At 40.3% G+C, this 12891-nt stretch overlaps 1 protein-coding gene across 7 annotated transcripts in view; it reads right to left on the bottom strand.

The window, feature by feature from the left end:
- The window catches only part of Zfand4 (zinc finger AN1-type containing 4), a 61868-nt gene that overhangs the window by 7809 nt on the left and 41168 nt on the right, over positions 1-12891 (bottom strand). For 5 of the 7 annotated variants that reach the window (XM_032905839.1, XM_032905840.1, XM_032905838.1 and 2 more), the window contains 2 exons: positions 3916-5091; positions 3327-3381 (listed from right to left, as the gene is read on the bottom strand). In XM_032905839.1, coding sequence (XP_032761730.1) covers positions 3327-3381; positions 3916-5091 — 1231 coding nt within the window. Of the gene's footprint in view, positions 1-3326; positions 3404-3915; positions 5092-12891 lie in introns of all 7 variants that reach the window. The other 2 variants (XM_032905841.1, XM_032905843.1) reach the window with 2 other exon arrangements.

Raw genomic sequence — 12891 nt, forward strand, 5'->3', positions numbered from 1 at the left:
AAACAGATGGATCACTACCGAATACCTTCTACAAAGCCACAATTACTCTTATACCTAAACCACACAAAGACACAACAAAGAAAGAGAACTTCAGACCAATTTCCCTTATGAATATCGACGCAAAAATACTCAATAAAATTCTGGCAAACCGAATCCAAGAGCACATCAAAACAATCATCCACCATGATCAAGTAGGCTTCATCCCAGACATGCAGGGATGGTTTAATATACAGAAAACCATCAACGTGATCCATTATATAAACAAACTGAAAGAACAAAACCATGATCATTTCATTAGATGCTGAGAAAGCATTTGACAAAATTCAACACCCTTCATGATAAAAAGTCCTGGAAAGAATAGGAATTCAAGGCCCATACCTAAACATAGTAAAAAGCCATATACAGCAAACCAGTTGCTAACATTAAACTAAATGGAGAGAAACTTGAAGCAATCCCACTAAAATCAGGGACTAGACAAGGCTGCCCACTCTCTCCCTACTTATTCATTATAGTTCTTGAAGGTCTAGCCAGAGCAATCAGACAAAAAAAAGGAGATCAAGGGGATACAGATTGGAAAAGAAGAAGTCAAAATATCACTATTTGCAGATGATATGATAGTATATTTAAGTGATCCCAAAAGTTCCACCAGAGAACTACTGAAGCTGATAAACAACTTCAGCAAAGTGGCTGGGTATAAAATTAACTCAAATAAATCAGTTGCCTTCCTCTATACAAAAGAGAAACAAGCCGAGAAAGAAATTAGGGAAAGGACACCCTTCATAATAGACCCAAATAATATAAAGTACCTCGGTGTGACTTTAACAAAGCAAGTAAAAGATCTGTACAATAAGAACTTCAAGACACTGAAGAAAGAAATTGAAGAAGACCTCAGAAGATGGAAAGATCTCCCATGCTCATGGATTGGCAGGATTAATATAGTAAAAATGGCCATTTTACCAAAAGCAATCTACAGATTCAATGCAATCCCCATCAAAATACCAATCCAATTCTTCAAAGAGTTAGACAGAACAATTTGCAAATTCATCTGGAATAACAAAAAACCCAGGATAGCTAAAACTATCCTCAACAATAAAAGGACTTCAGGGGGAATCACTATCCCTGAACTCAAGCAGTATTACAGAGCAATAGTGATAAAAACTGCATGGTATTGGTACAGAGACAGACAGATAGACCAATGGAATAGAATTGAAGACCCAGAAATGAACCCACACACCTATGGTCACTTGATTTTTGACAAAGGAGCCAAAACCATCCAATGGAAAAAAGATAGCATTTTCAGCAAATGGTGCTGGTTCAACTGGAGGTCAACATGTAGAAGAATGCAGATCGATCCATGCTTATCACCCTGTACAAAGCTTAAGTCCAAGTGGATCAAGGACCTCCACATCAAACCAGACACACTCAAACTAATAGAAGAAAAACTAGGGAAGCATCTGGAACACATGGGCACTGGAAAAATTTCCTAAACAAAACACCAATGGCTTATGCTCTAAGATCAAGAATCGACAAATGGGATCTCATAAAACTGCAAAGCTTCTGTAAGGCAAAGGACACTGTGGTTAGGACAAAACGGCAACCAACAGATTGGGAAAAGATCTTTACCAATCCTACAACAGATAGAGGCCTTATATCCAAAATATACAAAGAACTCAAGAAGCTAGACATGAGGAGACAAATAACCTATTAAAAAATGGGGTTCAGAGCTAAACAAAGAATTCACAGCTGAGGAATGCCAAATGGCTGAGAAACACCTAAAGAATTGTTCAACATCTTTAGTCATAAGGGAAATGCAAATCAAAACAACCCTGAGATTTCACCTCACACCAGTGAGAATGGCTAAGATCAAAAACTCAGGTGACAGCAGATGCTGGCGAGGATGCAGAGAAAGAGGAACACTCCTCCATTGTTGGTGGGATTGCAGACTGGTACAACCATTCTGGAAATCAGTCTGGAGGTTCCTCAGAAAATTGGACATTGAACTGCCAGAGGATCCAGCTATACCTCTCTTAGGCATATACCCAAAAGATGCCCCAACATATAAAAAAGTCACGTGCTCCACTATGTTCATCGCAGCCTCATTTATAATAGCCAGAAGCTGGAAAGAACCCAGATGCCCTTCAACAGAGGAATGGATACAGAAAATGTGGTACATCTACACAATGGAATATTACTCAGCTATCAAAAACAACGAGTTTATGAAATTCGTAGGCAAATGGTTGGAACTGGAAAATATCACCCTGAGTGAGCTAACCCAATCACAGAAAGACATACATGGTATGCACTCATTGATAAGTGGCTATTAGCCCAAATGCTTGAATTACCCTAGATGCCTAGAACAAATGAAACTCAAGACGGATGATCAAAATGTGAATGCTTCACTCCTTCTTAAAAAGGGGAACAAGAATACCCTTGGCAGGGAAGAGAGAGGCAAAGATTAAAACAGACACAGAAGTAACACCCATTCAGAGCCTGCCCCACATGTGGCCCATGCATATACAGCCATCCAATTAGACAAGATGGATGAAGCAAAGAAGTGCAGGCCGACAGGAGCCGGATGTAGATCTCTCCCGAGAGACACAGCCAGAATACAGCAAACACAGAGGCGTATGCCAGCAGCAAACCACTGAATTGAGAATAGGACCCCCGTTGAAGGAATCAGAGAAAGAACTGGAAGAGCTTAAAGGGGCTCGAGACCCCACATGTACAACAATGCCAAGCAACCAGAGCTTCCAGGGACTAAGCCACTACCTAAAGACTATACATGGACTGACCCTGGACTCTGACCTCATAGGTAGCAATGAATATCCTAGTAAGAGCACCAGTGGAAGGGGAAGCCCTGGGTCCTGCTAAGACTGAACCCCCAGTGAACTAGATTGTTGGGGGGAGGGCGACAAGTGGGGGAGGATGGGGAGGGGAACACCCATAAAGAAGGGGAGGGGGGAGGGCGATGTTTGCCCGGAAACCGGGGAAGGGAATAACACTCGAAATGTATATAAGAAAAAGTTAATAAAAAAAAAATCCTTATCACTCCACCTTGATATCAGACCAAATACTCAATACTCCTCAGGGCCCACCCAGCAACCCTCTGTAGCTTTACAGTGGCCAGCCTCCAGTGAAGGGTTTAATTCTTCCATAATGTTGTCTTCTCAGAGACCACAGCTCTCCCACTTAAGATTGTTTCTTTCCCTTGCAGTCAGGTCACAATGGAGCGGATCATTTGCGGGCATTTACCCTGTGCAGACCACAGCCTGCTCGTTCTACCTCGCCTTAGAAACTCAAGCACGGCATGTGGAGGCGTGGCTTACCTATTCTCTTCCCTGCTGCTGCATTACTTCCATTCATTCCAATACCACGGGCAGACTGCAATTAAAACACAGAACACCTGCTGAGGTGAGTCAATGCAGAACAGCATCAAATGCTGTAGTACTCTACTACTAACATGCACCCACTGTATACTATGTGCTCTATTTTTGCTTAAATTAACAGAATCTAATTTTACTTCTTGTGCTTATTATTGATCTGTAAAAGAATAAAATTTGGAGTCTGGATACTGGAAAAACTCTTAATGAAACACTGTAAAACTGAAAAATACGAATAACAGTGAAGTCGCAGTACTGCCTGTAACCCCAGCTCTCAGGAGCTGGAAGCAGGACCAGAATTCAAGGCCATCCTCAAAGTCCCAGGCCAGCCCGAGCTACATGAGAAACCTGTCTCAAAAAAATGAAGAAAAAAAAAAAAACAAGCAACAAATAGATTTCCTACAAGACAAGTATGTTAGTGAAATTTATGGGACAATTCAATTGTAAGCATTTTTATGTATATAAATAAAATTCTAACTTTGAAATAGTCATTCCATATACAACTAGAACAAAAAACTGAAAAGAGAATACTTACTAGAAAAAAATCTGTAGGTTCTGACTGGGGAGAACTTTTCCTAATGTTTTCATCCTGAAAATGCTGGAAGTTTGTAGACAACCCAATTCCGGAGGACCGAAGCCTGCCTGCCCCACGCGTGCTATGCAAACTGTCTCTGCTCGCACTCCGTGCCAGTGAGGCCAAAAAGCCATTGTTGTTTACACAACCAACGGGCTCTTTGGAAGCTTTGTTAGCCATTTCTGTAATATCTCGGGCTTCCACTTTGGAAATAACATCAGATCTTTTCCCAGGCGAATCGACTTTAACACCACGGAAGCGAGCAGTCCTAGAGAAAGGAGAATCTGCTATGGTTCGAATGTCCAATTCCCGCAGGGTGTTTTGTGAAGTAGACGCTGAGGGGTTGCCTGACTCAAAACATTTCGACTGTCTCTGTGGCTTCACCAGAGAATTATGTAGTGACACTGGTGCAACACAGAGAAGAGGTGACAGGAGTCTGTTCTTGTGAGAGCCTGGCTCTCGGTGGTGGTTAAGAACTGCATTGTCTCCTGGGTCACTGCTCAGCACTCTTGCCATATGGCTCAGAGGCTGCTCTGCTGCCCTCAGTCCTCCATCACCTTTAGTGAGTGGGAACTCTGGTGTTACCTTCCCTAACCCTTCTACACCACTGCTCTGCTCCGCACCATTTCCTTCTGCAAATGGAGCAAAAGGACCTACTTCTGGCAGGAGCAACTCGTCAGCTACACATTCTTCTGACCGTGGAAATAAGACAACATCCTCCTCATTATTAGATGACAAGTTTCCTGAAAGGTGCTTGGTCCGCCGAGGCAGGGATGATCCAAGATGAAGAACAGAATCTGGAAGCTCTTTGTCATTTTCCAGGTCTAGGTGGGTCAGCTGAGGAAGCAGTCTGATGCTACTCGTGGAGTGAGACAGCATGTTCCTCTCCCAGTTATCATCATCCTTCAGCAGCTCATTCCTGAGAGATGGCATTGGTCTATCGGCAGGGGCCTGAGCTGCAGAGCTTGTGCCTGCATTCCTGGATGTTTCAGGGACATATGCATTCCCAGAAGGCAAACAAGACTGCCCAATATGAGGGAGGACTCTTAACAGTCTGTGCCGGGCTGCTGCTGCAGAACTGCTGGATGGCCGAGGAGCTATAGGTGGGCGAGGTTTTACCTTGACAACTTTCTTAGGCTACAAGAAAAGAGTGCACATGTAATTCCTCAACATAGTTATTTCTATCCATCAGCACTAATCAGTGGAGAAGATGTTACTTACCATATTGCCATTCTGTTACCTCAATTTACAGTGTTCAAAAAGCTGGGTGTGTGTCACACCTGTAATGCTAGCACTTGGGAGGCTGAAGCAAGATGTCTGTCATGAGTTTGAGGCCAGCCTGCCTGGTTTAGAGAATCCATTCCATGCCAGCCAAGGCCACAAGAGGAGTCTTCTTCTCAATACAAAACAATAATGAACTGCTTTAAAATATTAAAAGTATTAAGATTATGATTGAGAAGGATGTTTTATTAATTTATTGACCTTAATTTTCTGAAGATGTTACAGAAAAATAATTTTGTTTTATTTTCCTCACAATTAATTCTTTCCAAGGCTTTTATTAAGATGTTGATTACGTGATATGGCATTCTTCCTGGTAAGCTGACTGTGTGGATGTGTGGAACTCAGAAAAAAAGCTACGCAGACTAAAGTGGGACTTGTGAAGGCTGTTCTGTCCATTCGATGGTTTCTGTGGAGTTACTTCAGGAAGGGATCCCACCCTAACATCACAGTAGTAGTTGAGGCTCAGCTACTTCCTCAACCAAGATGGTTTATACTGAACATCTCCTTTTCTTCTGAGTCTGAAATATACAGATATATATCTGGCCGAGGGTACAGATAGGAACAAGACAAGATCCTTTTTCTAAAATGGAAAAGAATCCGTCATGCAGAGATGTTAACTGAGTCTCCTGAGAAGAGATTTCACATGGGTCATCAGTTTCCTCACAGAGACTCAGGCCTGTCTCGTGATGACATTGGGAGTGCCTGTGCCTGCTTCACCTGGACTTGGATCCGTTTGCTTTCCCCCATTAATTCTGCTTTTATTTCCTTTTGTCATACCAAGTGTCTTAGTCACAGTACAAGTACAAACTGTATACATGCACCTAGAGAGTCAGTGAACCAAGGACTGGATGTGCCCTCCCCAACACAATGTTTACAAATAAGTTATCATGGAAAGGGTGAGGTTGAGAGCTCGAGAGAGGAGCCTTAGCTCCTAAGCACAGAGATGGTCAGCAGACACAGGATGGTGGTCTGGAAGACACACACTGGAAACTGCACAGGATGGACGGAGGCCCCTTGTAAAAGCAAGCTGGCTCCTGCGGCCACTTTTACACTGAAGCCGTTGTCTTGCCAACCTACAGCTATGTACTTACAAAAAATATTTTTATAAAATATGAGATTGCATTCTAGGCTTTAGAAATAAACAACAGTTGCCAAAATCTAAATGGCAGCATACCCTAAAAATAAACACACAGACATCCAAAAAGATCAACAACACCAGCAAATGAAATCACCCATGACCCAAATGGGCAACAAACAGGGAGACAAAGAATGCAAACTTCTAATTAGTGTGAGGTTGCAAACACTCAAATGTGGAAGAGTCAATCATGTAAAGCTTATGTCTGTGGTAATAATCAAGAATGAATAGCTTCAAATAAAGACAGGTAGGCATCCTAGAGCCGACAGAACAAAAGTAAAACTCCCACCTGTGGAAATACTGAAAAGGGTCTAATGTCTGGGATACCAGAATGGGCTACTTGAAGTCAAAAGGAAGCAGCCTGAACTTGTCTGGAGTCTCTGCTGACTGTTAAAATTTTAAGGAGGCTCTACTGTGCAAAGAGTAGAACAGGTCATCCTAAAACAAAGAATACACCTTCTCAGAACCTCATGGTACCCTCTCCAAAACCGACTATATAATGGGAAAAAACAACAACCAACAGATTGGGAAAAGATCTTTACCAGTCCTATATCTAATAGAGGGCTAATATCTAATATATACAAAGAACTCAAGAAAAAGACTACAGAGAATCAAATAACCCTATTTAAAAATGGGGTACAAAGCTAAACAAAGAATTCACAGCTGAGGAATGCCGAATGGCTGAGAAGCACCTAAAGAAATGTTCAACATCCTTAGTCATCAGGGAAATGCAAATCGAAACAACCCTGAGATTTCACCTCATACCAGTCAGAATGGCTAAAATAAACAAACTCAGCTGATAACAGATGCTGATGAGGATGTGGAGAAAGAGGAACACTCCTTCATTGTTGGTGGGATTGCAAGCTGGTACAACCACTCTGGAAATCAGTCTGATGGTTCCTCAGAATATTGGACAGAGTATTACCTGAGGACCCAGCTATAACACTCCTGGGCATATACCCAAATGATGCTCCAATATATAACAAGGACACATGCTCCACTATGTTCATAGCAGCCTTATTTATAACAGCCAGAAGCTGGAAAAAAACAGATGTCCTTGAACAGAGGAATGGATACAGAAAATGTGGTACATTTATACAATGGAACACTACTCAGGTAGTAAAAACAATGACTTCATGAAATTCATAGGCAAATGGATGAAACTAGAAAATATCACCCTGAGTGAAGTAACCCAGTCACAAAAGAACACACATGGTATGCACTTTCTGATAAATGGATATTAGCCCAAAATCTTGGAATACCAAAAAAGAATTCACTGATCACATGAAGCTCAAAAAGTAGGAAGACTCAAATGTAGATGTTTCTAGATGGGAGAACACTCACAGGAGGAAACACAGGGAAAAGAGTGGATCAGGGACTGAAGAAAAGGTCATCCAGAGACTGCCCCACCTGGGGATCCATCCCTAATACAGCCACCAAACCCAGTCACTATTGCTAATGTCAAGAAGTGCTTGCTGACAGGAGCCAGATACGGGTGTCTTCTGAGATGCTCTGCTAGAGCCTGACAAATACAGAGGTAGATAGGGGTCCCCAGTGGAGGAATTAGAGAAAGGACTGAGGTAACTGAGGTGGTTTGCAACCCCATAGGAAGAACAATATCAACCAACCAGACACCCCAGAGCTCCCAGGGACTAAACCACCAACCAACCTGACCCATGGCTCCAGCTGCATATGTAGCAGAGGATGGGCCTTGTCGGGCATCAATGGGATTAGAGGCCCTTGGTCCTGTGAAGGCTCGATGCCCCAGAGTAGGGGAAGCCAGAGTGGGTAAACAGGAGGGAGTGGGTAGGTGGGTGGGGGAGCACCCTCACTGCGGCAGGGGTTGGGGGGATGGAATATGGGGTTTCCAGAGGGGAAACTGGAAAATATCCAATAAAAGAAAAAGAAAAAAAGAAAATAAATTACAATAGTTATATTTAAAAAAAAAAAAAAAAAAAAAAAAAAGCTCAAGCCAGATCCAGTGTTACTCCCTCTTCCTGCTGCCTACTAATCCAGATGTAGAACCCTCAACTTCTCCACACCGTGTGTGCCTCTGTGGCACCATGCTCCCTTCCCTATGATGATAATGAACTAAACCCCAGAGAACTCTAAGCAAGTCCCAATTAAAGGCTTTCTTTTATAAGAGTTGCCATGGTCATAGTGTCTCTCCACAGTGATGGAATACTGACTAAGGCAGGGAAAGACGTAGCATTTTTAAAATGAAGTAATTTACAAAGAAACTGCAGTATAAAAAGCAAAGCAGCTGCAGGGCAGTGTTGAAGCCTAAATGTTTTCTATCTGAACAAACCATCACTTGGAACTGTAGAAATGCACCCTCCACGTGCTCTTTAAATGTTCGCCTGTTTTTTTCTTAAGCTTTAGAGTTCTAAAAGTTCAGTACTTACAATCTAACCTTCCCTTTCCTTGGAATTATTAAGATATGCAACTAACCAAAGGGTATGGGGAAAGTTTAGTAAAGGCTCTTCGCAGCCATGACATTAACACTAAAACATCTATAGGGATACAGATAGGAAAATTATTTGTTACATTTTCTTTAAAGTAGAACTGCTGTTCATCTAAACACTGGAGACAGTATGGAGAAAAGAGAAAGCCAAGTAAGTTTTCTAGCTGTCACTTAGCTAGCATGCAGGAGGCGAAATGTGTCAGGTCTGGGGCTGACATTAGAAAAGCAAATGTTAAAGATTCAGTCCAGAAGCTGGGTGGTGGTGGTACATGCATTTAGGGAGGATCTCTGTGAACTTAAGGCCAGCCTGGTCTACAGAACGCAAGACAGCCAGGGCTACAAAGAGAAACTCTGTCTTGAAAAAAAAAAAAACAATAAAACCAACTGACTGACCAACCAAGCAAACAGCACAGTCCAGGACAGCAAGAATCCCTCCCGGAGCTTTATGATCAGCACAGCACTGCTTCAGACGGTTGTCACATCTCATGGCAAATGCTCCCTTATGATGAACAGACCTGTCACAGGTTCTCATTCCAGAAGAAACCAAACTGACAAAGAAGAATCATCTCATCTCCAAGCAACCAGTCAATAGGGTGGATCTCATAGGTAAATACCTATCAAACTTAACTCTGAAGTTAAGAGAATAAACTATAAACTATCTTTTGAATATATATTGGACACACGTGGAAAAATCAGATCTCTAATAATTAAATTCTAAACATCAGAAATTTAAATGATATTCTCTGATTTCCATGCAATAAAACTAAAAATTAAACACAATGAAAAGTCAAAAGACTTCAGCAACCAAAACTTACCTAAATCTACTTAACCACTTTGGAGCTAACAAGTAAATTCTAAACTGGTAAATTGAAAATATTACCAATTGCCATAATGTCTACTGACATATTGTATAAAGAATACAATTTTGTGTGACATTTTTGTCAAAGCAGTGTAAACTATATCTAATCATATTGTAATTTAGATGAATAAAAACTAAGGGATAATTACCAAACAATATTAATATTAACATTAACATTTAATACTCCTTAAATATCTAATATGGCTGTCACTTGTGTACCAACTACTGAGCCCACCAGACTCCAATGGACAAGTCCAGACTCATGGGTCATAGACAGCCCTGGTTAAACTCAGGAGTTACATACAAGACAGACACAGGAGAGATTTATGGGGAGGAAGGAGACTGGACAGGAAAGGTAGGGAAATAAGGGAGGGTTATTATGTATTGTGTACATGTGCTGAATTATCTAAGAAAGAAATTGTGTGTGTGTGTGTGTGTGTGTGTGTGTGTGTGTGTGTGTGTGTGTGTGTGAGAGAGAGAGAGAGAGAGAGAGAGAGAGAGAAGCCTAAATTCCAAAGAAATATTTGTACACATGGCATTCACAAGTCCACTTGACAGGTGACAGGTGAATGAATGAACAAAACATGGTACATACATGCAGTCTAAAATGGAGATTCTGACACGTGCTGTACCATGCATGAACTGCAGAGGTGTCATACAAATTAAATAATCTAGCCACAAATCCTCTATTTCCCTTATGTACAGTCTCTACAGTAGACAAGCGCATAGAAATGGGAAATGGAATGGTACCAGCCCAAAGTTAAAGAGAGGGTAACAGGAAGTTGGTCTTAAGGAATACCAAAATAGTTTGAAAACAAAGTCAAAGTTCTGGAGGCTTTGTTAACACCACTAACAGGGTTACACTTGAAGACAGTTAAAGCTTGCACAGTTACCCATTCCTGTAGTGATGACAGATAGGAGACAGAGAGACAAGATTTATGAGTTCAAGACCAGTTTTAACCACATAGTGAGTTTGGGGCAGGCCTAGGTTATGTGGGACTCTATTAACTAAATAAATAACTAAATAAGATGGATAGTAAATACTATATATTTTACCACTGTTTAAAATAAAAATAAGTTAAAATACTAAGTAGGTGATAGTATCCTTTCTGTGAAATTCATTCAATTTTGCTGTATGACAGCAAATTGAAAATCACTTCCCTCCAATGAATAAAACTTCTAAGAAAAATATTTAGAAATAAAAAAGAAAGTCACAACCAAGAATGGGTCATTGCCAACATTGTAAAATTATTTCATATTCCTAAAAATGTCACTCAGCCTGCATTACCAGAATTGTTTGATCCAACTATTTTGACTTATCTTTCTATTTGTTCTTTGACCTATGAGTTACTCAGAAGTGTTTTATTTTGAAATATTATATCTTTTCCAGATATCTATTATTGATTTCCAGTTTTATTCTTTGTAAACCAGAGCATTTTTACTGATTTGAATCTTTCTGAATTTTATTAGAATTTATTTTTGTATAAAATATTGCACTTTGTCTTTTGTTTCCTTCCTTCTTCCTTTTTTCTCTTTCTTTTGATAAATATTCCAATGTATTCCCTTAGAAAGTAGTGTGCGTTCTGTTGTTGGGTGAAGCATTGTGCAAATGCCAACTGCATCGAGTGAGTTGATAATGGTCCTCACGGCCTCTCAGAAACCTTTCCAATTCTCTGTTCTACCAGTTATGCTCAGAGTGGAAATCTTTGAAGACAGGTATACATCTATTTCTTATAGGTTTTGCTTCATATATCTCACAGTTCTATTATATAAAAAAATTATAACAGCTTTTTGGTCAATTGTTCATCATGTGATTAAAAATAAGATCTTTACACATAACTATCTCAAAGAAATCAGATGAATTACAGATCTAAACTAGAAAGAAACAATCATCAAAAAATTTTGGAGAAAATCATGAAAGTATTATCTTCAAGGTCTGTGATTAAAAAGTATGTCATAAAATTTATTAAATACTAATCATAAAAGCAAAACTGCTAAACTGTAATACACTAATATTAACAATATTCATCAAAAATAGGTGAAAGAGAAAGCCATGGAGTCTTAGAACCTACAAACATCCATCTAACAGAGACCTTGGATCATACATAAGTGTATGTGCACTGGTTGCTCTGAGACAGGCCTTACGTCACCCAGACTACATTCAAGTCTGCTAAGCTGAGGCTGACTCTGAACTCAGATGCTCCTGGCTTCACCTCCCAAGCAGGGATAACGTGAGTACACCATCAAACTCAGCTCCGAAGTACACTTTTTAAATGTCTACAAACCAATAAACAAAGGCAAAGTAACTTAATTTTAAAATGAACAAACTATGTGGCAATGCATAAAAAACAGAATTTCAACCAAATAAAGAGTCAACATTTTTAAGTAAGCATTATTCATTATAAGAAAAATTAAATAAAAACCAATACAGGTTAAGATGAAGATGGCAAGGACAGGGCTCAAGCGGAGCTCTCCTGCTGCTGGTGTAGTCTGACCTGCTTGTAAACCTATGTAAACCGTTACGCTAACTTCTGTTTGTCTGTGTGAGGCAGGGTCTCACTATGTAGCCTAAACTGGCATAGAACTTAGTTAACAGGCTAACCTAAAACGCATGACTTCCTCCTACACCACACAGAGGATACTGTGACGCTCATCGTGTACCTGGCAACACAGCATAAGACAGGTTATCTTTCCTATGATTCTGAATTTTCTGCTACGTATACAATGCGAAAATAAAGTGCATGTGTCCATCCAAGAATGCATGTACAAGTGTGCTCCAAACGGTTCTGTTAATAAACGCCATAACTCAGTCACCTGAATGCTTATCATAGAATAGAGAAACAAAAAGGAGATTCACAGTGTAGTTTAAATAATATTTAAAATATACCTAAAAGAATTCTTACATTTTATATTGAAGAAAAATAGGCCAGAATTGCATAAAAGGCTGTATTGTCTATGTTTCTATGTATATAATGTTTCATAGCAGACAAAACTTAGTTGTGGAAATATATACAAAAATAGCCTTTATTTTAGGAAAGATTATGAAGGAAATTTTTACAGAAAGAGGCAGGGGAACGAGGTGTGGCCATGCACGCCTTTAATCCCAGCACTCGGAAGGCAGAGGCAGGAGAATCTCTATGAGTTTGAGGCCAGCCTGCTCTATATAGTGAGTTCCAGAACAGTCAGGTAAACACATTG

This window comes from Rattus rattus, chromosome 6, assembly GCF_011064425.1.
Source record: "Rattus rattus isolate New Zealand chromosome 6, Rrattus_CSIRO_v1, whole genome shotgun sequence".
NCBI classification, from domain to species: Eukaryota; Metazoa; Chordata; class Mammalia; order Rodentia; family Muridae; genus Rattus; species Rattus rattus.